This window comes from Manis javanica, chromosome 7, assembly GCF_040802235.1.
Source record: "Manis javanica isolate MJ-LG chromosome 7, MJ_LKY, whole genome shotgun sequence".
Lineage (NCBI taxonomy): Eukaryota > Metazoa > Chordata > Mammalia > Pholidota > Manidae > Manis > Manis javanica.
This window is the reverse complement of record NC_133162.1, coordinates 74,960,155-74,986,279: the sequence shown is the minus strand read 5'-3', so window position 1 is coordinate 74,986,279 and position 26,125 is coordinate 74,960,155. Positions and strand designations below refer to the sequence as shown.

The window sequence follows — 26,125 nt, the reverse complement described above, 5'->3', positions numbered from 1 at the left end:
CTGTATTATTTTTAATGATGACTAGGAGGTTGGTAGATGGCAACTGAAAAATGCAGTTCCCTTAAGAAAGACTAGCTACACTGTAACATAACGGCTAACTGTGCGGGTTCTTGGTTCTGCCTCTTTACTGACTGTCTAACCTTAGTTATCCTCCCCTTAAGTCACTTAGCTTTTTGTGCCTCAGTTTCCTCAACTACAACATGGGAATAATAGTACCTACCTCCTAGGGTCACTGTGAGAAATAGGTTTTAAATAAAATGGGAAATACTGAACACTTCATATATGTTTGCTATTATTAAGGGGGAGACAAGATACCTAAGTAAATGACAATACAAGGTAATCCTTTGATATTACATATGAAACATATAGAAAGTAACTGAGGGGCATATAAACTATACTGGGGATAGTCAAGGGAGTTTTGTGGTGATAGAGGCAAAAACAAAGAAGTCTAAGAGTTAGACAAAATGGCACAGGAGAAGTGGTCAGATCTGTTGAATGCCCATGGTATGGCAGGCACCGTGCTAGCTGTTATACAAATATTATCACATTTACTATCACATCCCTGCGGATAATTTATTTGTCTTTCACTGCGGAAAGCTCAGGGAGGTTCGATAACTTGGTCTTGGGCACAAAGGCATGGGACGAAATTGGGATCTTTACTTTAAAAAGTAAGTTTAAGTAGCACAAGAGGGACTCAGCAGAAGGAACTTCAAGAAAGTGTGAGATAAAATAGCTGATCATTGAGCATAGTGGGGAGCTGGGAGAGTTGAAGATGCATTTGCAGGAAGGGATCAGATTATATAGGGTTTTTGCCCGCCGTATGAGAAGCCTGGACTTGAATCTCTGGGCAATGCCAAGGGAGTAAAGTATTTTAAGTAGGCCCTACAAAGTGAGTTGACATTAAGCATGTTACCAAAAGCATGATGACAGCTAGATAGGTCATTCTCCATTTACTGAGCACCTGTATACCGGCTCTGCGACAGGCAACGGAGGTGCAGCATGAAAGGGGCTCAGCAGGGACGAGCGTATTCTCCTGCCACATCGCCGACGTCTAAAGCCCTAGACTGGTTCCACAACTGCCCTTTGCGCTCCTTGGGACGCGCGGGCTGGCTGTGTGCTCCAAAGGCTGTTGACGGCGCAGTCATCTGCTCTCTTCGGTGAAGTGTGACCGGACCGACCCCACCCCTCCAGCGCCGCCTGGCGTACGAAGCCTTCCGTTCTCCAGCTTCGCCACCCCAGCTTGCATGCCGACTACCTCCCGTCCCCAGCGGAGGCCGCAGCTTCCTTCCGGCTGCGCCACACGCCCGGTCACGTGCGTGTGAGTTCCGTGAGTTTAGGTCACGTGCTGAGCCCGACCTGCTTGGAGCTCCGCTTCCGGAAATCTGCCTGTGTGGGAGGGTGCGGTCCCCGCGCGCGCTGGCGGAGCCTCACTGCGGGAATGGTGAGGAGGGCGGGCCGCGGTCTGGCGGGGGTGCCTCGGGGCTACGGCCTCCCTGCGGCTCAGCCCCTCTTCTCGTCCTTTTCGCTGCAGAACGGGACAACCCCCGACCAGGAGCGGACACCGGTGTCGGAGCCCGTGTGGGAGCGGCCCTGGTCGGTGGAGGAGATCCTCAGAAGCAGCCAGAGGTGGTCGCTGGCGGCCGACGCGGGCGTGAGAGGCTGGCCCCAGAGACGGGAGGGGAGAGCAGGCCGCCTGGGATGGCCCCCGGCCTGCGAACTGGAGGATGGAGCCTTGATTCCCTCAACATCCAGTGCGCCCCGCTGCTTCTGGTCTTAACGCATCCCTTCTCTCCCTCGAAAACTCCACTGTGGCGGTCTCTTGGCACCAGGGCGGGGGCTCACCGTAGCCGCTGAGCGCCCCCACTCTGCCTGCTGTCCAGACGCGGAGTTCTTTCCCTGGTTTGGGGTTCTTAGCGATGCACCTGAACGGGGCAGATAGGTTTCCGCTGCGACGGGGGACGACTGTGGCACTGGTGAGGCGGTTTCAAGTTGGGACCTGGACTGATTCGGGGGTAGAGCCGTCAGTATGTGGATATCCTTGCATGGTACTTCCTCAGGGCAAGGACCCAAGACGCTCAAAACTGTGATTCTTAAGTCCCATATGAATAGCACTTTCTGGATCAGAGTGGCAGTTTTATGTTACTCTTTGTGATCCCTGTACAATGACAACCAAATAGGACTTGAAAATTCCTCCGGAAATAAAATAGCAAGTACTCGTTGACTCCTTGCCACTGTTTTGATGAGCTTTGGTGATGTCTTTGAATTGTTTGGTTTTAGTACCGTCAGAAATGATCACTTTCACATTCCAATACACGTCAACACACAGAGGTGAATGGGAATGGGTTCTTGTTTTGACACATAGATGCATAAAATAGTGATACTACTGTACGTTTATTTTTTAAATAGCTACTACAGTTTCTGCAGGAATTTTCATAGAAGACTATCTGTAGGACCCATGAAATCAAGTAACAAGTGGATGGACTAATTCAGGAAACTAAAGCCACAGATTGTCGCCTACATAATGTCTTCAATGACTTCCTTATGCTGTCTAATACCCAGTTCATTGAAAACGTGAGTTATTACTTAGTTACCTCGAACTTACACGTAATACTTTTTCCTAGGAGCAGGAGTCATTGTGATACTATGTAATCTATTAATAGGGTCCCTCCCAAATTTTGATAGACACAGTGGTTCTGGGTAATTGAAGCTTCTTTCTCTAGGGTTAATCCGTTTTTTAAAATCACTAAAGTGAAGAAAATATTTTTTTGCCAAGCCTTTAAAAAGTTTAATAGTGAAATTTCCTCATATTCTAGTCTTTCCCTTAGTATTGAGAATAGCTAGCAGTTGTGCTGAATTGTGTGGCCCTCAACCCTTGTGCAAATTGTGTAAGGAGAGCCATACTCCTGCTCTAATCCTTTGGACCCCAGCATGTGGTTGCAGTCACTGTGTCCATATGTTCTGATAAAGTATATTATAGGCCTATATGTTTACTTGGAATATTCTCATTAATGTTTTGTTGTTATGGCCAAATCTGGTAAGACTCATCCTTAAACAATTATTGAGCTTTAACCTGTGTGTGATTTTTGTCTGTATATTGTATTTGAAAGTGCTAGGCCCTGGTAATACATAAATCAGAGCCTTTTTTTAGAGAAGATTACAGTTTTCTGTTACACTATAGTAATAGAAAGGGCTCAAGTGTGGCTGGAGCTGGGTGAGTGAAGAGGCTGTTAAGAGATGAGGATGGAGTGGAAACTTAAGTTGATCTGTACTTCTCAGAGGGTGACTGACTATCAGCATTACTTAATTTGTGAAAAAATGATTTTGTTAAAGTTGGCTATCTCCTGAGACTGTTAGATGTACAGTAATAGGAAAGATTTGGAAAATGGAAGATTGTAAAAAGCCCAAGAATCAGGATTAAGATAAAATACTGTCATGTAGGTATCTTATGCATCATTGTGCATTTTTTAGTAGTTTGGGTTGAAATGCTACTGCTGGTAGCTTTTTTAGGCGCCATGTGTGAAATAAAGATCTTAATAAAATTCTTAGAAATCTCTTTGTCAGTAAGTTTAAAATGTAATGAGAATTCTAGTAAACTCTGTAGTTATTTTCTGATTGTCTGTACAGAATGTCCATGCTTGGTCCTGAGCATCTTTCTTACTGGAAGAGGAAGTTTACAGGACTCACCTCTACTACTGATAGATGCAGCCCCATCAGGTTTTCACTAAGCTGAATTTGGTGTCCTCTTAAATGTACTTGTTGCTCTCATTCTGTGCCTTTTCTTGCCGAATTAGGTGCCCAGCTCTTCTCTGTAGTCAGTGTTGCAGCTCTAGATTGGGCAAGGAATAGAACTAGGAGGCTTCTTTTGTACCTGATGTGCCTGTATCCCATTGGTACTCGATTGATACCTGATTGATCTTTGACGGTGGAGGTGAGTGGGGATTACAAATTTCTCTTTCTGAATCACAGCCTTTAGGCCTTTTTTTTTCTCCAGCTGTTTTTTTTGGCCAAGTTTTCTTAGATTCTGAGTTTTCCATGATTTAGTTTTTGTGGGGATTTTTTGTTTGTTTTCTTGACCTTTTTCTTCCTTTTTTTCTTTTTCTTTCTCTTTTTTTCTTTTTTATAATAGTTCTTTATTTCTGTTCACTTCTTGGACTCCGTTTTCCATCCATCTCTCCTGCCCCTTATGCCTCTTCCCCTTCCACCTGCCGCCAGAATTCCACACTAGGTGGGCCTGTTGTCATTGGCAAATTTATCTGTTTCCCAGGCCGCATTATGCCATTACATGTTCTTTTCATTTGTGGCAGAGCATAATGATGTGGCAGAGCTAATGCTTAATAGAATTCTGAAAAAAATCTACATACTGGAAATACATATGGCAGTGATTTAGCTTTTTATGTGTTTTCTTCAAACCCTGCCACTGGTACTCATTCATGTATTATACTTCTGGCTTGAATGATGGTGCTATTTGGTTCATGGCAGTTTATTGGAAAGAAATTCAAAGTCAGGTTTCTGGATTTTAGTAATTAACCTGGAGTAGCTACCAGGTTGCAAACTGCATTATAGAATTGTGAAACTGAAGAGCAATCAGGACTTTCTAGGGCAACAGAAATTAGTACCTTTAGTAAAGGCTCAAGAGAGGACTCTGAAGGGGGAGAAAGACTAGTTAACAGTGGCTAGTGCATAAATGTGTTATCAGAAAGGAGTACAGTTCTTAAAGCTTTAATCTGTTAATTAATCTGTTAATTTAGGAATTTGACCTGAAACATTGTGACCTAGTTAATGACTTCATTAGTAGCATGCCCCACAATTACAAGTCTACATTTTTTTATGTGATTTGATACATTAAACTCCCCTACTAAATCAAGCCCCATATTTTTGTTAAATGTTTTCCTTGGGCTTGGCACAAGCCTTATCTGTGGGGACTCAGTGAGTATTTGGATGAAGGAATGAGAAAACGGATGAAAAGGGCAAGGGCTGTATATGATCTGTTAAGAAGTCCCTGGCTTCTAGTCCGTTTTTCTCCAGTTCCCTACCTTCCCCTCTTATCCGGTCTCTCCAAATGAGGAAAAGATCCTTTGAGAGGAAATACCAAAAATTGTTCACAATTCTGGGAATAACTACCTGATTTTAAAATTACCAAAAACATGTGACGCTTTGAGTTCAGCCTATTAAGGGCGAAGGAATTTAGGGTTAATTGTCTGCTGGGTACTGAGTACTTGAGATACATTGTCCAAGTCACCCTTGAAAGATCCCAGGGGATTCATGTATTTGTTGGTTTCTTAGATGTCCTGTTTGACTTTTCCAGCTGGAGGCTGCTGATGTGATATGAGGCAGTTTTTAAAGGTGGGCAGGAAAAGAAGTAGGGTGTTGGTCCTGTTTAGACTTCAGTGTGAAGCTCAACCTTTTAGGTGAATTGGTCTTGCTATTTAAAGTCTAAGGTGACCTTGGTAGCTGCTATGTCTAGAAGTCTCAATTTTAAGATAAATATTTTTTTGTTCTTGTCTGAAAATCATCCCCCAAATTTTTTATTTTTATAGAACCATTAGGAAAAAACCTAGAAAAAGAAGCAGCATCAGAAAATTTCAGATGCTAGCCAGGAGGCTAGCATCTTTTTGGCGTATAGTCCGAATGCCTTGTAGACGTTGGGCTTTCAGTTTTTTCCTTTCTTGTTAAAAAAGTAATGAACACTCTTTGTAGGAAGGATTGACATAGTTAAAAAGTATGAAAGTGTAAAAGAGACATACCATTGAATGTTTTGGCCTATGTCTTTCTTTCTAGTCTTTGCTTTTTTTTACTTTAACCTTTTCTTTCTTCACCCCATCTCTCTCTTTCTCTCTCTCTCTGTGTGTGTGTGTGTGTGTATACATATATATATATTATTTTTTTTGTAGGCCTCATTTTTCTTAATATTAACTTATAAGTCTTTTAACACATCTTTAAGACTTGTGAACTTAGTTGTTCTTAATCCCTTTATATGACTGTCATAATTTAATGATCCTTTGATATCAAATTCTTTAATGAAATTTCATATGTCTATGAAAGAATGGGTAATAGTCACACTGCTAATAATACACATCACCCTGCACTGACAGATTTTAATAATTGCCATATTTGCATCAAAGGAACCAGCTCCCTATTTTTATTTTTGCCTTAACTCTACACATGTTGGGTGAGGGTTCCTTTGTATCTCTGCCTTTTTATTCTTCCTGCCTAGAGTGGATACATCTGTATGGCTGTGTAGGAGTGCGTGTTGTGTAGGCTGAGGTAGGGGTTGTGTTTTGTGTTTTTCCCTTTTCACTGACTGTGTGTATGGGTGTATATGCATTTGTGTGTGTTCTTATGAATATAAAATCATGCTTACATGTGACTGTCGGCCTGTCTCTTGTTTCAGTCTTTTGTTTATTTGCTGTATGTGAGCATCGCAATCTTAAATATGAGATTTCTCATAATAGTCTTATAGATACTTAATAGGTACTTCTCATAAGTCTTAATAGGCAAGTCCCCACAACTTCTTTTTTTCGGAATTGTCATGTTTATCCTTGGATTTGTGAATTTGAGGATTTTGCTAAATTCCACAGAAAATCCTATGGCATAGTGATTGGAATTACATAGAATTAAAAATTTAGTGTTTGTGACTGTCCACTAAAATTTGTTATAAGCATCTTACTGTTTGGATTTATGATTATTCTTTTAACTAAATTTCAAGAAAAAGAATTCTTGTGTCAGAAGATAGAAATATTTAAAAACATTGATTGGATTGACAGATATTTTTAAAAAGTGGACAATATCCACTGCTGGCAAAGGTTTGGGAAATGGGTATTTGAATACATTGGTGGTGACAGGGTGAGTTATTGCACATTTATGGATAGTAATCTGGAAGTACCAAATAAGATTAAAAATCAGCTTTGTCTTTTGGTATAGCAATCCTATTTTGGGAAGCCTGTAGCAATACAAGGGCCAGGGCCTAAGAATACATGTGTTTATATGTTTACAGCAGTTTATAACACCAAAAACTGGAACTCTCCTTAATGTTTACCAATGAGGAGCTGTCAAATTAGTTATGGTGAAGTTCATGCCAAAGAATATTACGCAGATATTTAAAAAACTGAGTCAAATCTGTATTCATTGATCTGGAAAGTGGCTTATGAGAGCTTTAAGTGAAAAACTGGGGCACAGGATGTGATTGGTTGCATTTTTATTCAGAAGCAGAAAGGATGGGAGAACTCTGAATATTTGCTTATTTCTGTGTGTATTTGCATTAGAGCCATGGAAAACATAAAGGCACCCACACCAAGCTTACCTTGGTTATTCTGAGGTTTATGTTGGATGTAGGGATGGAATGTTTTTAAATATATTCTTCTCACAAATATCTTTAAATTGACTTAGTTTTAATTGAGTGCAATTAACATACCATAAAATTCACCCATTTAACAGTTAATACAAGCCAGTAGGTTTTAGTATATTCATGTTTTGTAACCATTACCAGTATCTAATTTCAGAGTGTTTTCATCACCCCACTATTTATAACATGCATATTTTACATTGGTAGCTTAAAAAACAATAAAAAGTTAAAAGAAAATCACAACAAGTTTCCAGAACAATAGCCTTATTTCAAAACAGAGGCCTGCCTGCCCATGCTGTCTAAGTCAGTCAGATGCCTGGCCTAGCAGATCATTCGTGGGGTTGGCCTGCTTTCATATAAATGGGATAATAAAAACTTACCAACCATTTTAAACAAGAGGGTAAAAATAACTTTAACCTTTACCATGTCCATTGCTCAAAATACTAAAAGCTCTTGTTACCTAGTAGATAAGTTCTCCTGGATGATGACCTCAGTAGCCTCACATTTGAGTACCTGTCTCATTGCTCTGTCTGCATTAAGTGTGAGGTTAAACAAAAAGGTATGAAAACTGGTATCTTACTGTTTTGTGACTCTTTGGTCAGCAATGAGTTTGAGCTTTCCTTTTTTCCTCTTTTCTAGTCATTTGAAGTTCTTAATATCTTTTCCGCGGGTGGGTAGTTTTCTTTTTTTTTAATGATTTTGCTACCATTAATGTACAATTACATGAACAATATTATGGTTACAAGACTCCCCCTATTATCAAGTCTCTACCACATAGCCCATTACAGTCACTGTCCATCAGCATAGTAAGATGCTGTAGAATCACTACTTGTCTTCTCTGTGTTATACTACCTTCCCTGTGTACCCCCACCCTGCCACATTATGCGTGCTAATCATAATGCCCCTTTTTCCCCCCTTGTCCCTCCCTTCCGACCCATCCTCCCTGATCCTTTCCCCTTTGGTAACTGTTAGTCCATTCTTGGGTTCTGTGAGTCTGCTGCTGTTTTAATCCTTCAGTTTTTGCTTTGTTCTTATACTCCACAGATGAGTGAAATCATTTGATACTTGTCTTTCTCCACCTGGCTTATTTCACTGAGCATAATACCATCTAGCTCCATCCATATTGTTACAAAAGGTAGGATTTGTTTTCTTCTTATGGCTGAGTAATAATATTTCATTGTGTATGTGTGCCACATCTTCTTTATCCATTCATCTACTGGTGGGCACTTGGGTTGCTTCCGTTTCTTGGCTATTGTAAATAGTGCTGTGATAAACACAGGCGTGCGTATGTGCTTTTGAAACTGGGCTCCTGTCTTCTTAGGGCCTAGGAGTGGAATTCCTGGGTCAAATGGTATTTCTATTTTTAGTTTTTTGAGGAACCGCCATACTGCTTTCCACAGTGGTTGAACTAATTTACATTCCCGCTGGCAGTGTAGGAGGGTTCCCCTTTCTCCACATCCTTGCCAACATTTGTTGTTTACCTCATTGTGGATTTAATTTGCATTTCTCTGATAATTAGCAATGTGGAGCATCTTTTCATGTGCCTCTTGGCCATCTGAATTTCTTCTTTGGAGAACTGTTTCCAGCACCTATGACCATTTTTTAATTGGATAATTTGATTTTTGTTGAGGTGCGTGAGCTCTTTATGTAATTTGGATGTCAATCCTTTATCAGATATATCATTTATGAATATATTCTCCCATACTGTAGGATGTTTTTTTGTTTTACTGATGATGTCCTTTGGTGTACAGAAGCTTTTTAGTTTGATATAGTTCCATTTCTTCATTTTTGCTTTTGTTTCCTGTGCCTGGGGAGATATGTTCATAAAGAAGTTCCTCATGTTTATGTCCAAGAGATATTTGCCTATGTTTTTTCCTAAGAGTTTTATGGTTTCATGACTTACATTTAGGTCTTTGATCCATTTTGAGTTTACTTTTGTATATGGGGTTAGACAATGATCCAGTTTCATTCTCTTACATGTAGCTGTCCAGTTTTGCCAACACTAGCTGTTGAAGAGGCTGTCATTTCCCCATTGTATATCCATGGCTCCTTTATCGGATATTAATTGACCATATATGTTTAGGTTTATCTCTGGGCTCTCTGTTCTGTTGATCTATGGGTCTGTTCTGGTGCCAGTACCAAATTGTCTTGATTACTGAGGCTTCATAGTAGAGCTTGAAGTCAGGGAGCATTAATTCCTCCCGCTTTATTCTTCCTTCTCAGGATTGCTTTGGCTATTCGGGATCTTTTGTGGTTCCATATGAATTTTAGAAGTATTTGTTCCAGTTTGTTGAAGAATGCTGTTGGTATTTTGATAGGGATTGCATTGAATCTGTAGATATCCTTAGGCAGGGATGGCCATTTTGACAATACTAATTCTTCCTAGCCAAGAGCATGGGATGAGTTTCCATTTGTTAGTGTCCTCTTTCATTTCTCTTAAGAGCATCTTGTAGTTGTCAGGGTATAGGTCTTTCACTTCCTTGGTTAGGTTTATTCCTAGGTATTTTTTTTTGATGCAATTGTTAATGGAATTGTTTTCCTGATTTCTCATTCTGCTAGTTCATCGTGTATAGGAAAGTAACAGATTTCTGTATATTAATTTTGTATCCTGCAACATTGGTGAATTCAGATATTAGTTCTAGTAGATTCAGAATGGAGTCTTTAGGGTTTTTTATATACAATATCATGTCATCTGCAAATAGTGACAGTTTGACTTCTTCTTTACCAGTCTGGATGCCTTGTATTTCTTTGTGTTGTCTGATTGCCATGGCTTGGAGCTCGAAAACTATGTTAAATAACAGTGGGGACCAAGTGGGCGTCCTTGTCTTGTTCCCTATCTTAGGTGAAAAGCTTTCAGCTTCTCGCTGTTAAGTATGATGTTGGCTGTGGGTTTGTCATATATGGCCTTTGTTATGTTGAGGTATTTGCCTTCTAAACCCATTTTGTTGAGAGTTTTTATCATGAATGGACGTTGAATTTTGTCGAATGCGTTTTCAGCATCTATGATGATAATCATGTGGTTTTTGTCCTTTTTGTTGATGTAGTGGATAATGTTGATGGATTTTCGAATGTTGCACTATCCTTGCATCCATGGGATGAATAGTACTTGATCATGATTGATGTTCTTTTTGATGTATTTTTGAATTCGTTTTGCTTATATTTGTTGAGTATTTTTGCATGTATGTTCATCAGGATTATTGGTCTGTAATTTTCTTTTTTTTGTGGCATCTTTGCCTGGTTTTGGTATTAGAGTGATATTGGCCTCATATAATGAGTTTGGGAGTATTCCCTCCTCTTCTACTTTTTGGAAAACTTTAAGGAGGGTGGATAAAAGGTCTTCACTAAATGTTTGATAAAATTCAGCAGTGAAACCATCTTGTCCAGAAGTTTTGTTCTTAGATAGTTTTTTGATTACCAGTTCAGTTTCCTTGCTGGTAATTGGTCTATTCAGATTTTCTGTTTCTTTCTGTGTCAGCCTTAGAAGGTTGTATTTTTCAAGAAAGTTGTCCATTTCTTCTAGGTTATCCAGTTTGTTAGCATATAATTTTTCATAGTATTCTCTCATAATTCTTTGTATTATTGTGGTGTCCATAGTGATTCTTCCTTTCTCATTTCTGATTCTGTTTATCTTTGTAGACTCTCTTTTTTTTTTTGATAAGTCTGCCTAGGGGTTTATTTCGTTTATTTTCTCAAAGAACCAGCTCCTGCTTTCATTTATTCTTTCTATTTTATTCTTCTCAATTTTATTTATTTCTGCTCTAATGTTTATTATGTTCCTCCTTCTACTGACTTTGGACCTCATTTGTTCTTCTTTTTCTAGTTTTGTTAATTGTGAGTTTAGACTCTTCATATGGGATTGTTCTTCTTTCATGAGGTAAGCCTGTATTGCAGTATACTTCCCTCTTAGCACAGCCTTCACTGTGTCCCACAGATTTTGCTGTGCTGAATTATTGTTCTCATTGTCTCCATATATTGCTTGATCTCTGTTTTAATTTGGTCATTGATCCTTTGATTATTTAGGAGCATGCTATTAAGCCTTCATGTGTTTGTGAGCTTTTTCATTTTCTTTCTTTAATTTATTTCTTGTTTCATACCTTTATGATCTGAGAAGCTAATTGGTACAATTTCAATCTTTTTGACATTACTGAGGCTCTTTTTGTGGCCTAGTATATGATCTATTCTTTGAACTATTCCATGTGCACTTGATGAAAATGTATATCCTGTTGCATTTGGATGAACTGTTCTGTAGATGTCTGTCAGAGCCATCTGTTCTAGTATGTTGTTCAGTGCCCCTGTCTCTTTACTAGTTTCCTGTCTGATTGATCTTTCCTTCAGAGTGAGTGGTGTGTTGAAGTCTCCTAAAATGAATGCATTGCATTCTATTTCCCCCATTAATTCTGTCCGTATTTGTTTCACATATGTTGGTGATCCTGTGTTGGGAGCATAGATATTTATAATAGTTATATCCTCCTGTTGGACTAACCCTTTATCATTATCTAATGTCCTACTTTGTCTCTTGTTACTTTCTCTATTTTGAAGTGTAATTCGTCTGATAAAAGTACTGCAACTCCTGCTTTTTTCTCCCTATTAGTTGCATGAAATATCTTTTTCCATCCGTTTACTTTCAGTCTGTGTATGTCTTTGGATTTAATGTGAGTCTCTTATAGGCAGCATATAGATGGATCTTGTTTTTTTGTCCATTCAGTGACTCTGTTTCTTTTGATTGGTGTACTCAGACCATTTATTTATGTTTATGGTGATTATCAATAGGTATGTACTTATTGCCATTGCAGGCTTTAGATTAGTGATTACCAAAGGGTCAAGGGTAATTTGCTTAGTATCTAACAGGCTAATTTAACTCATTTTGTATGCTATTACAAACACAACCTAAAGGTTCTTTTTTTTCCTCCTTTTTATTCCTCCCCCATTCTTTATATGTTAGGTATCATATTCTGTACTCTTTGTCTATCCCTTGATTGACTTTGGAGGTTGTTGATTTGATTCTGGATCTGCTTAGTAATTAATTGTTCTACTTTGCTCTGGTTTTATTTCCCCTGGTGACATCTATTTGGCCTTAGGAATACTTCCATCTATAGCATTCCCTCCAAAATACACTGTAGAGGTGGTTTGTGGGAGGCAAATTCTCTCAGCTTTTGCTTATCTGAAAATTGTTTAATCCCGCCTTCAAATTTAAATGATAACCTTGCCGGATAGACTATTCTTGGTTCAAGGCTCTTCTACTTCATTGCATTAAATATATCATGCCACTCCCTTCTGGCCTGTAAGGTTTCTGTTGAGAAATCTGATAATAGCCTGATGGGTTTTCCTTTGTATGTGATCTTTTTTCTCTCTCGCTGCTTTTAAAAGTCTGTCTTTAGCCTTGACCTTTGCAATTTTAATTATTATATGTCTTGTTGTTGTCTTCCTTGGGTCCCTTTTGTTAGAAGATCTGTGTACCGCCATGTCTTGAGAAACTGTCTCTTTCCCCAGATTGGGGAAGTTTTCAGCAATTACCTCCTTAATAACACTTTCTATCCCTTTTTCTCTCTCCTCTTCTTCTGGTACCCCTATAATGCAGATATTGTTCAGTTTCAATTGGTCACACAGTTCTCTCAATATTCTTTCATTCTTAGAGATCCTTTTTTCTCTCTCTGCCTCAGCTTCTTTGTATTCCTCTTTTCTAATTTCTATTCCATTTACCATCTCTTCTACTACGTCTAATCTGCTTTTAAATCCCTTCATTGTATGTTTCATTTCAGATATGGAATTTCTTACTGATTGAATCTCCCTCTTATTTCATCCCTGACTTCTTGAATATTTTTCTGTACCTCCATGTGCATGTTTACGATTTTTATTTTAAACTCTCTTTCAGGAAGATTGGTGAGTTCAGTTTCATTTTTCCCTTTTTCTGGGGATTGTGAGAGTTTGGTCTGATCCAGGTTCCTTTGATGCTTCATAATTCTATGTGGTGCCCTCTAGTGCCCATAAGCCCTAGTCTCTGGTGATTCTCAGCCCCTAGAGTGAGGTTGGGGGTCATAGGGGAGTGGCGCTGGTGCCTGGGGGGAGGAAAGAGCTGTTTCCTGATTCCCCGCTGCAGTGTCTGTCTCCATATCAGAGCCAGTGGGCCGAGCACACAGGTATCAGCTTCTGTGCTTGACATCTTTAGCTGTTGTGGGCGGGGCCTCCTGCCTGGCCTGTGGCCAGCACAGGGACTGCTGGTTTGTAAGCAGGTGCCACCAGGCCAGGAGGAAGGCTCAGCAGGCTGCATATCACAATGGGGGAGCCTCAGAGCTGAGTAGGCAACCAGGGGGATGGAGTGCCTGAAGCTCCTCAAAGTTCCCAATCTGCTGGGCAGAGTGCACCCAGAAAAACTTGTCCACGTATCCCTTCTCCCACATAGCTATCTCTGTGCAAGCCCTGCCCCTTCAGCAGCCCTCTCACTGCTAGGAAGCCTCTCAGACCACCTGCCTTTCATTTCTCTCAGAGTAGCTGACTGTGGATCCCCATCCTGCACAAACTGCCAGAGTCTCAGCCTCTCAAGCACTCTGCCTATCCCAGCTTCCCAACCCCACCAACCTCCAGAGCACCACACAATGTAGGTTTTTCCTCCAAAGCAGTCCTCTAGGGTTGGGTCTTCAGCAGTCTTAGGCTTCCACCCACTTCCGGCTCCTTTTCCTTCCTCCCACTGGTGAACTAAGGTGGGGGTAGGGCTTGGGTCCTGCCAAATCAAGGCTTTCGTACATTACCCTGTTTCATGACGTCTGCTCTGTTCGTGAGGTCTGTATGCAGTCTGGTGCAGCCTTCTTTCCTGTTGCTCTTTTAGGGCTAGTTGTATTAACTGTTTTCACACTGTATGTGATTTGGGGAGGAATTCTCTGTCTCACCTCTCATGCCGCCATCTTGAATTCTAAATCTGTAGTTCTTAGTATTTATAAAATGTAATTTTTTGGTTAATTGATTACTCTTCTTTGCTTTTTGTCCCTGACCAGTGGCCCCAGGCATTTCTTGAAAAATCATTCCTTCTGGCTGTTGAAATATTCCTTCCCTGTCTTTGCCCTTTTTTATTGTATGTTGAGATCTTCCATTATGATTAATTCCACATGATGTTTATAATTCATTTAAAAGTGAATATTCTTCCATATTTAGCATATATATGATGAAGAAGTGGAGGAGCCAGTACTCAGGCCTGAGGTGGAGAAAGCAGAACAGGTAATTGCATTGAATCTCTCTTCCATTTAGTTACTAACTTGGAAGTGAGAAATGATGGACATTTGTAATGTGTCTGGTGGGGGATGGTGGGCAAGGGGGTTATTGGAGGAAATGGGAAAGGCTACTTCTGAAAGCCCAACAATTAAAGTCTTTGGTTTGTATTTTGAAATATAGTGTGTTAAGGAATACAAACTTCCTGAATTCAGGCTTAAGAATAGAGCCTAGCAATCCTGAGGGCCACCTCACCCACGGCAGCTCAGGAGATTATCCCAGACACTGCTCTTGGGGTGCAGATAACCACCACTGGCAGAAGATGCTGGAGCAGGGGTCAGAAGGCACAAAGGGGTGCTGTTCCCGCAGGAGACCACACCCGGTGTGTCTGTGACCCCACGGAGGGCTCCAGGCTATCCCGAGGGCTGCCCTTACCATGGCAGCTCAGTGGATTACCCCAGAGACTGCTCCCAGTGTGCAGGTAACTTGCACATGTAGCAGAAGCCGGAGCAAGGTCAGGAAGGCAGGAAGGGGTGCAGTTCTGGCAGGAGCACACACCCGGCACACCTGCAACACCTGGCAGAGCTCTAGGCTATCCCAAGGGCCTCCCTGCACATGGCAGCTCGGGATTATCCCAGAGATTGCTCTTGGTGTGTAGGTAACCGACACAGGCAGCGGAGAAGGGCAAGGTGACGAGCAAGCATTAAGGGACTTTGTTCTCCCAGCAGACACACGTGCAATCACTTCTGTCCCCATGAAAAGCCAGAAGAGTCTGTTCTAATCAATAATCACTCAGAGATCCCCAGAGAGAGGGCTTGGTGAGATAGATATAACCAGTCTTCCTGAAAAATAACTCAAAATAAAAGTCATAACCATGCTGATGGACTTGAAGACAAATACGCAAGAGCTAAGGGATGAAGTCTGGAGGGAGATAACAGAAATGAAACAATCAATAGAAGGTCTTAAGAGGAGACTGGAAGAGGTGCAAGAGATTGTTAATGAAATAGAAATCACAACAGGAATACAGAGAAGCTGAGGCAGATAGAAAAAGATCTCTAGGAATGAAAGAATATTAAGAGAACTGTGTGGCCAATCCAAACGGAACAATATTCACATTATTAGGGTACCAGAAGAAGAGAGAAAAAGGGGTAGAAAATATTTTTGAAGAAATATTTCCTGAAAACTTCCCCAAGGTGGGGAAGGAAACAGTGTCTCAGACCATGGAAGCCCACAGATCTACCAACACAAGGGACCCAAGGAGGATAATACCAAGACATATAATAAATAAAATGTCAAAGATCAAAGACAAGGACAGCGTATTAAAGGTAGCGAGAGATAGAAAAAAGATCACCTACAACGGAAAACCCATCACAATTCTTAACAAAAACGTTATAGGCCAAAAGAGAATGCCATGATATATTTAATGCAATGAAACAGAAGGGCCTTGAACGAAGAATACTGAATCCTTTTTCATTACAATTTGAAAAAGGGATTAAACAGTTTCCACACAAGCAAAACTTGAGGGAATTTGCCTCCCAGAAACCACCTCTACAGAATATTTTAAGGGGACTGCTCTACATCGAAGCACTCCTAAAGCTAAATAGATGTCATCAGGAAAATAAAATCAGAGCAAAGAAAGCCAACTATCAAAATACTCACTAAAGGCAAAAAATAAAATCAACTATACACAAAAGCAGTCAAAGGAAACACAAAAGAGTACAGAAAAAACAACATCTAAAGAATGGAGGAGGAAGAATAAGAAGGGAGAGAAATAAAGAATCATCAGACTGTCTTAATAATAGCTTATAAGAGAGCTAAGTTAGATGTTTAGATAGTAGTGAAGCTACCCTTGAACCTTTGATAACCATGAATCCAAAGCCTGCAATGGTAATAAATACATATCTTTGGATAATTACCCTAAATGTAAATGGACTGAATGCACCAATTAAAAGACACAGAGTAATAGAATAGATAAAAATGCAAGACCCATCTGTATAATACTTATAAGAGATTCACCTCAAACCCAAAGACATACACAGACTAAAAGTGAAGGGATGGAAAAAGGTATTTCGTGCAAACAACAGGGAGAAAAAAGCAGGTGTTGAGTTACTTGTATCAGAAAAAATAGACTTCAAAACAAAGAAAGTAACGAGATAAAGAAGGACATTATATATTGATAAAGGGGGCAGTCCAACAAGAGAATATAACCATTATAAATATGTATGCACCCAACACAGGAGCACCAACATATGTGAAACAAATACTAACAGAATTAAAGGAGGAAATAGAATGCAACAGACCAGTAAGAAAATTCTAGGAGAACTCAACATACCACTCATTCCAAAGGACAGATACACCAGACAGAAAATAAGTAAGCACACAGAGGCACTGAACAACAGACTAGAACAGATGGACCTAACAGACGTCTACAGAACTCTATACCCAAAAGCAGCAGAATACACATTCTTCTCAAGTACACATGGAACATTTTCCAGAATAGACCACATAGTAGGCCACAAAAACAGACTCAGTAAATTCAAAAAATTGAAATTCTTCCAACCAACTTCTCAAATCAAAAAGGTATAAAACTCGAAATAAATTATACAAAGAAAACAAAAAGGCTCACAAACACATGGAGGCTTAACAGCATGCTCCTAAATAGTCAATGGCTCAATGACCAAATTAAAACAGAGATCAAGCAATATGTAGAAACAAATGACAACAACAGCACAAAGGCCCAGCTTCTGTGGTATGTAGTGAAAGCAGTTCTAAGAAGAAAGTATATCGCAATCCAGGCCTTTTTAAAGAAGGAAGAACAATCCCAAATGAATAGTCCATAAAGTCACAATTACTGAAACTTGAAAAAGAAGAACAAATGAGGCCCAAAGTCAGCAGAAGGAGAGACATAATAAAGATCAGAGAAGAAATAAGTAAAAATGAGAAGAGTAAAACAACAGAAAAAAACAATGAAACCAAGAGCTGATTCTTTGAAAAAATAAACAAAATAGACAAACTCATAGCAGACTTATTAAGAGAAAAAGAGAATCTGCACACATAAACAGACTCAGACATTAAAAAAGAAACACCACGATGGACCACAGAGAAATACAAAGAATTCTTACAGAATACTGTAAAAATCTATATGCTAACAAACTGGATAACCTAGAAGAAATGGACAACTTCGTAGAAAAATACAACCTTCTAAGATTGACAAAGGAAGAAACAGAAAATCTAAACAGACCAGTTACCTGCAACAAAATTGAATCAGTAATCAAAAAACTACCCATGAACAAAACCACCAGACCAGATGGTTTCACCGCTAAATTTTATCATTCATATAGAGAAGACATAATACACGTTCTCCTTAAAGTTTTCCAAAAAAAGAATAGGAGGGAATACTTCCAAACTCATTCTATGAAGCCAACATCACTCTAATGCCAAAAATAGACCAAAATCCCTAATGAACATGGATGCAGAAATACTCAACATAATATTAGCAGACCGAATTCAAAAATACATCAAGAGGATCATACATCATGACCAAGTGATATTCATCCCAGGGATGCAAGGATGGTACGACATTCAAAAATCCATCAACATCATCCACTACATCAACAAAAAGGACAAAAACCACATGATTATCATCATAGATGCTGAAAACGCATTCGACAAAATTCAAAATCCATTCATGATAAAAACTCTCAGCAATATGGGTTTAGAAGGCAAGTACCTCAACATAACAAAGGCCATATATGACAAACCCACAGCCAACATCATACTTAACAGCGAGAAGCTGAAAGCTTTTCACCTAAGATAGGGAACAAGACAAGGACGCCCACTTGGTCCCCACTGTTATTTAACATAGTTTTCGAGCTCCAAGCCATGGCAATCAGACAACACAAAGAAATACAAGGCATCCAGACTGGTAAAGAAGAAGTCAAACTGTCACTATTTGCAGATGGCATGATATTGTATATAAAAAACCCTAAAGACTCCATTCTGAATCTACTAGAATATCTGAATTCACCAATGTTGCAGGATACAAAATTAATATACAGAAATCTGTTACTTTCCTATACACGATGAACTAGGAGAATGAGAAATCAGGAAAACAATTCCGTTAACAATTGCATCAAAAAAAGAAAATACCTAGGAATAAACCTAACCAAGGAAGTGAAAGACCTATACCCTGACAACTACAAGATGCTCTTAAGAGAAATGAAAGAGGACACTAACAAATGGAAACTCAGCCCATGCTCTTGGCTAGGAAGAATTAGTATTGTCAAAATGTCCATCCCTGCCTAAGGATATCTACAGATTCAATGCAATCCCTATCAAAATACCAACAGCATTCTTCAACAAACTGGAACAAATACTTCTAAAATTCATATGGAACCACAAAGGACTTCAAATAGCCAAAGCAATCCTGAGAAGGAAGAATAAAGCAGGGGAGATCTAACTTCCCAACTTCAAGCTCTTCTACAAAGCCACAGTAATCAAGACAATTTGGTACTGGCACAAGAACAGACCCACAAACCAGTGGAACAGAATAGAAGGTCCAGATATTAACCCAGACATATATGGTCAATTAATATACGATAAAGACACCATGGATATATACAATGGGGAAATGACAGCCTCTTCAACAGCTGGTGTTGGCAAAACTGGACAGTTACATGTAAGAGAATGAACTGGATTATTGTCTAACCCCATACACAAAAGTATACTCAAAATGGATCAAAGACCTGAATGTAAGTCATGAAACCATAAAACTCTTAGAAAAAAATATAGGCTAAAATCTCTTGGACATAAATTTGAGGAACTTGTTTGTGAACATATCTCCCTGGGCAAGGGAATCAAAAGCAAAAATGAACAAGTGGAACTATATCAGGCTGTAAGCTTCTGTACAGCAAAGGAGATTACCAACAGAATATAAAGGCATCCTACAGTATGGGAGAACATATTCAGAAATGACATGCGATAAAGGGTTGACATCCAAATTATATAAAATGCTAATGCAACTCAACAAACAAAAATCAAATAATCTAGTTAAAAAATGTGCAGAGGATCTGAACAGACACTTCTCCAAAGAAGAAATTCAGATGGCCAAGAGGCACATGAAAAGATGCTCCACATCGCTAATCGTCAGAGAAATGCAAATTAAAACCACAATGAGATATCACCTCACACCAGTAAGGATCACCAACATCCAAAAGTCAAACAACAATTGTTGGTGAGGCTGTGGAGAAAGTGTAACCCTCCTACACTGCTGATGGGAATGTAAATTAGTTCAACCATTGTGGAAAGCAGTATGGAGGTTCCTCAAAAAACTAAAAATAGAACTACCATTTGACCCAGGACTTCCGCCCTAGGAATTTGCCCTAAGAATGCAGCAGCCCAGTTTGAAAAATACATATGCACCCCTACGTTAATCGCAGACCTATATATAATAGCCAAGAAATGGAAGCAACCTAAGTGTCCATTAGTAGATGAATGGATAAAGAAGATGTACATATACACAATGGAATATTATTCAGCCATAAGAAGAAAAGAAATCCTACCATTTGCAACAACATGGCTGGAGCTAGAGGGTATTATGCTCAGTGAAATAAGCCAGGTGGAAAAAGACAGGTATGAAATGATTTCACTCATCTGTGGAGTATAAGAACAAAGAAAAAAACTGAAGGAACAAAACAGCAGCAGAATCAGAGAACTCAAGAATGGACTAACAGTTATCAAAGGGAAAGGGTCTGGGGAGGATGGGTTGGAAGGGAGAGATAAGAGAAAAAATAGGGGCATTACGATTAGCAGACATAATCTAGTGGGTTGGTGCATGGGGGTGGCTGTAGAACACAGAGACGACAAGTAGTGATTCTATAGCATCTTTCTATGCTGATGGACTTTGACTGTAATGGTGTATGTGGTGGGGAGTTGATGATGGGGTAGTCTAGTAAACATAATGTTGCTCATGTAATTGTAGATTAATGATACCAAAAAAAATAATTGTAATAGAGCCTAGGTCCGCAGAGATTTTCTGTAGAAGGCCAGATAGTAAATATTTTAGGTTTTGCATGCTACAATGCTCTCTGTCTCTTCCTCCTTCTTTACCTTCTTGTTCCCTCTTTAAAAAAAAAACGTTTTTACCTTGAGGGCTATAGAAAAGCAGGTCGCAGGTGGGGCTGTCATTTGTTCTTGGAAGGCTGTGTTTCCCTATCTTTCTGTTAACTGCTTTGACTCTTATTCCTACCAGTATGAAATGACAGCATGGTGAATGCTGGCATAGCCCACACATTGAGTGCCTTCTGAGTGCCACACGATGTGTTATTAGAGGACACTGAATGTGCAGTGAACAGTTTCTGACTTGACTCAGATTGCAGGAAACTGGTGACTTTGAGAAAGACTGTCCTTAAGAGGTTATAGTCTTGACTGGGGCAACATGACAGAGCATGTCAGAGCTGCGTGGCTGCTGTTCTGGAAGTTCAGAAGAGAAGAAGCTCAGTGATGTAAGATAGCAGGGAAAAGTTTCAAGGATGAGATGTTAGCTGGGTGAGGAAAGATGGACCAGATTCTAAGGCCAATGCAGCAAGAGAGAGTGCCATGAGCTAAGGCTCAGAGTTGGGTTGTACCTGGTATTTTATGGACTGTGTTAGTGGAAGCAACTGGACGTCAGGTAAGGGCAACGAAAAGGGAGTGAAGTAGGAGATTCATAAACAGCCCAAGGAGTTGAGGGGCAGCAGTTTCTACCTTTTGTTCCCTGGGGGCCTCTCATCCTACAGATGCGCAAGCATTCTTCCTGGTGGTTCTCACATGCCAGGGCCAAAGTCTACATCAGATGATCTTGACTTTCTAGCACTCTGGCAGAATTTGTACCTGAAAGGAAAGGAGCGACACACAGCAATTCACCAGAGAATTCCGCTTCATTAGGGAAAGGTGCTGGGTTATATAGGAAGGGGCATGAGCTGATTGAGGTGTCACTTCTACAGGGCTGGTGGCTATTGGCTAGGTGCTGGTATTAGGGGGCCGAGGGGTGATTGGGCTTCAGGTGGTCCCGGCAGGAACCAAGGACCAGGAAGAGAAGCAGGAAGTTTGCCATTTTATGGGTGGGGGCCCTTCATTCCCCCCTTTCTCCTCTATGGGGTTGTGGACGTTGCTTTCTCTCTGACTGCTTCCTGCTGAATGGGGTTGGAGAAGGGAGTGAGGGCTTGAGGATTGGGAGGAAAGGGTTGATAGGACTCGCCACACTAAGAACGAGTAGATTTGGACTTGTTCAGGTTGTAAACCAATGAAGGTCCCCTGTAACCATAGGTCGAGGACTTGTTGATTCTAATGGTGCCAAGAGGATACGGGTGTCAGAAGCCAGGCTTCTGTGGCTATTGTTTCCAGGAACAGTTTCTAGCAGAGAGGGGTCCATCTCAGTGTGTGGTGAGGAGGTTACGTGAGGGTGAGGGATCTTCTGTGGCTAAAAGCTGGTAGTTCCTGAGTAAAAGCTGGTTGAAAGTTTGATTAGAGATTTTACTAACTTGGGATTTGATAAACTTTACAAGGCAAGAAGAGACAGGCAAGGAGAATGATTATTATAGAGCCTGCAGTGGGCTAAAGCCAGGTAAGGAAGGGGTTTGTTAGTATTGAAGAGAATGGGTTGGAGGAGTAATAGTGTGGGTACCGGGAGTTACCCATGTAGTGAATGGCGCAAGACCAGTAGGGACATCTCCGGTAGGTGTCTGGCCGTTGCCTGCAACAGGCTTGTTTTTGGTCATAGAGGAAGCAGAGGTAGGGAGAATAAAGGTAGCTGCTAGTGAACACTTCGATGGAGGGAGTAAAGTGGAGGTATAAAGGCTCGGAGCAGCCTTTCAGAGGGCAGTCTGATGCGGCAATGAGGGCAGTAATTTTTGTTTGATGCTGTGTGTAAGTCTGTCTGACTTTGAATCGCCATACAAAGGAGGCTGGGGTGGTGGGGAAGACAATAGGAATGAGGAAAAAAAGCGAGAGAGAGCGAGGGAGCAGTAAAGGAGGAAAAAGTCATGATTCGGGTATGGATGACAAAGGGGGTGAACGGGATTTTGGAGGAAAGAGGACAGTAAGGTCAGGAGGCTGGAGGGAGGGAGAGTCTGTAAACTTTTGTAGCTTAAGAGATTCTTTAGGTGATGTGGGGACAGAATGGTAAGGGGCTCCCCGAATGTCAGTTTATGAGCTTCCTTCTGCAAGAGCTGTCCAGCGGCTAATGCCCATAGGCAGGGGACCCATCCCCGAACTGTGATATCTAATTGCTTGGAAAGATAAGCTACTGGGGCAAAGGATGAGCCATAATGTTGGCCTAGGACTACTAGAGCTTGACTGGACCTCTCATGAATGTATAATGAGAAGGGCTTCGACAAATCAGGAAGATGGAGATCTGGGGCTTCCACAAGGGCTCGACAGAGCTTAATGAAGTAGTGTCGGGGTGAGGAGGATAATGGTTCTTCAGGTGGGCCCTTGCTGAGGTTGTATAGGGGTCTTGCCAACAGGGAGAAGTTAGGGATCCACACTCTAAAATACCCAGCCAGGCCTAGAAAGGAAAGGATTTCTGTCTTGGTTTTGGGAATGGGCAGGTCAGAGAGGAGCCATTTTCTGTAAAAAATCTTGGGCGAAGGGGTCCAGAAGGATAGAAAAAAAAAATGCGTCCTTGAGATCTAGGACTGAGAAGTGGGAGGCCGAGGCAGGGATCCGTGATAAAAGGGTGTATGGATTTGGAACTAAGGGATGGATAGGGACAACGGCCATGTTGACAAGGCGAAGGTCTTGGACAAAGCAGAAAGATCTGTTGGGTTTTTTTTTAACAGCTAATATGGGGTTATTAAATGGGGAATGAGTGGGTCTGAGGTAATTTTTGTTTAAGAGATCTTGAATGATGGGTTGAAGGCCTATGAGGGCTGAAGTGGTTAGGGGATATTGGGCCTGACAGATATACTGAGAGGGGTCACGTAATTTGATAGAGGCAGGAGGACATAGAGCCACGGAGGGGCTTGTAATGTCCCAAACTTTGGGATTTTCAGGGTGTATGAGGGTGGAACTGGAGCTTTCGTTGGGTAGAGGGGGGTCATCAGCTATGAGAGCCATCAGAAAGGGAGTACTATGGGCTGTGGGAGTGGATATAGTTATGGAAACATAGAGGAGAGAAAGGATGTCCCATCCTAGTAAAGGGATGGGACACTGGGGCATAACCAGGAAGGAGTGGGAGAAAGGTATGGGATTGTCTTGGATTGTGCATTAAAAGGGGAGGGGGGGAGTTTAATGGGAAAATCTGTTTACCTCCTTCCCCAACTATAGGAGTAATGGCTGGCGTGGTAGGGCCCCGGTATTCTCGCAAGACTGAGTAGGTGGCTCCTGTATCTAGGAGGAAGGAGATGGGGCGACCGTCTACTATTAAAGTAACCCTGGGCTCCTGTTTGGTGATGGAAATGGTCGGGCGAGAAGCCCCCGAGCCCCGTCAATCTTCTTCTGCCAGCCCCACTATGGCGGGCTTAGGATGGGGGTTGTTCGTCCAGCCTCCCCTTCGGGTGGTTGGGCAATCAGACCCCCCCCAGTGGCCCTTTTTGTGGCATCTGGGTCATGGGGTGGTAGATCTGGGGGAAGGGCACACCCTTGACCAATGTCCTTCTTTTCCACACTTGAAACAAGCTTCTGTGGGGGGCTTGTTTGTAGAGGGGCGCCCAGGTTGTGGTTTTATCAGCTGGGCCAACATTTGGAAATTGGCCTGATCAGCCTTTTGTTTATGGCGTTCTTTCTCCTCCTCCCAGTTATGGAAGACTTTAAAGGCCACTGTTCGAATCTCAGTCTGTGGGGTAGCGGGGCCCTGTTCTAACTTTTTGAGTGTTGCTTTAATGTCGGGGTAGTTTTGAGCTAGGAAGTATGTCATAAGGACATGTCTTCCATCAGGCATTTCTGGGTCCAGGCTGGTATACTGTAATAGGGCTTGAGTGAGTCTGTCTATGAACTCGGGGAGAGTTTCCTCCCTCCTTTGAATTATGTCTTGGAGCTTTTGAAAATTGACTACTTTATGAGCTGCCTTTTTCAGACCTGCTATTAAGCAGCAGGCGAAGATATCTCGAGAGTGGAGACCTATGGTGGTGTTATAATCCCAGTGTGGGTCTTGTTCGGGGACAGCGGTGCGGCTAGGGGGGATAGGTGGGGTCAGTCTTGTGGGTTTCGGTAGCGTGCGTTTGGGCGAAGTCCCAAACTCCTCGTCTACGCTCTTCAGGAAGGAGGGTATTGGCCAGGAGCATGAAAATGTCATGATGTGTGAGGCTGTATGACTGGAGGGTCCATTGAAACTCCCTGGTACATGTCATGGGATCAGTGGAAAAGGAACCTAGGATCAGGCTTGATCTGCAGGGGGGGTGAGGTGGGGGAGGAGATGGTGGTGGAGGAAGGGGAGGGGCTGTTGTAGGAGAGGAGGGGGAAGGTTGTGAATGGGAGGTTTCTGCAGGGGAGACAGCTTGCAGGGTAGAACTTGTGGGGAGGTGGGGGAAGGAGGCATGGAGGCGAGGGGTACGGGAGGAGGAGAGGGAAGGGAGTGAACTGGAGGCTTCTGCAGGGGAGACAGCTTGCAGGCTAGGAGAACTTGGGGGGAGGCGGGAGGAGGAGGAGGCGGTGGCGATGGGGGCAGGAGGAAGAGGTGGAAAGCTTCGATATAGGGAATCTCCTTCCATTTTTTCAGGCGCTGGCAGTAGTTAAAGAGATCGCGAGTGATGTTAGGATCAAGAGTTCCCCCTGTGGGCCATTGGTTGTTATTGTCTAGGGGGTATGTCGGCCAATCTTGGGAGCAGTATTTATGGAGTTTTGGTTTTATATCAGGTGTCAGGGAGAGGGTGGCTAGATACTTGAGCAGGCATTCAAGAGGTGAACTTTCAGGGAGGGATGAGGAGGCTCCCGTGGCTAAAGGACAGAGAAGGAGACAAACAGGGGAAGACAAATGGAGATCCTCGGACTGGGAGCAGGCTGCAAGGAGACAAAGGGCATCCCCGATGATCCTTGGTGGTCTGCGGAAACTCGTATACGAGTCGGAATTTCTTGGGAAGTGTGGGTCGTCACCCAGACTGCTCTAAGAAGGCAGAGTGCCGGAGTCACGAGGAACCTAGTACTAGGAATTTTCGGCAGAAGGAATTTTCAGCGGAAGGAACGGAAGGAGGAGTGGTGGGAAAAGGGAGCGTTCTCATCCGCAAAGGAGTCACCTCGTTTATGGCTGTTGGAGGAAGGGCCTGAGGGTCCGCCGCAACCGTGAAGGCCTGAGGCGGGGAGAGTTCTCTCCTCATCCCCGAGCATCAGGGCCTTGTCAGACGATCATGGTCAATGGCGCTGTGATAGGTCGGGGAAGAGCGGCCCGCTCTGGGGGAAAACTTACCCAAAGGCCAAAGAGGAGTGGTGAGTGTGAGGAGCCAGCGCCAGAAAAAGAGGACGAGGGCAAGCTGCTGCTGGTGTCGGGGGAAGACGGGGCCCAGTTGAGGTGTCCCATCTCCTGGGTTTCGGCACCAATGAAAGGAAAGGAACGACACACAGCAGCAATTCACCGGAGAATTCCGCTTTATTAGGAAAAGGTGCTGGGTT

General features: G+C 41.9%; 1 protein-coding gene and 1 long non-coding RNA gene across 2 annotated transcripts in view; both read left to right on the top strand.

Annotated features, from left to right (window-relative positions):
- Positions 1-487: 487 nt before the first annotated feature.
- On the top strand, positions 488-2,221 carry LOC140850432 (uncharacterized). The gene is made up of 2 exons (XR_012133268.1): positions 488-1,441; positions 1,532-2,221. It is a non-coding gene; the product is annotated as an uncharacterized lncRNA (long non-coding RNA).
- A 245-nt stretch (positions 2,222-2,466) lies between these two features.
- Positions 2,467-26,125, top strand: part of LOC118969541 (WASH complex subunit 2-like) — a 79,784-nt gene continuing 56,125 nt past the window's right edge. Inside the window, 2 exon segments of the mRNA XM_073241163.1 lie at positions 2,467-2,571; positions 14,489-14,551. Coding sequence (XP_073097264.1) covers positions 2,542-2,571; positions 14,489-14,551 — 93 coding nt within the window. The 5' untranslated portion in view covers positions 2,467-2,541.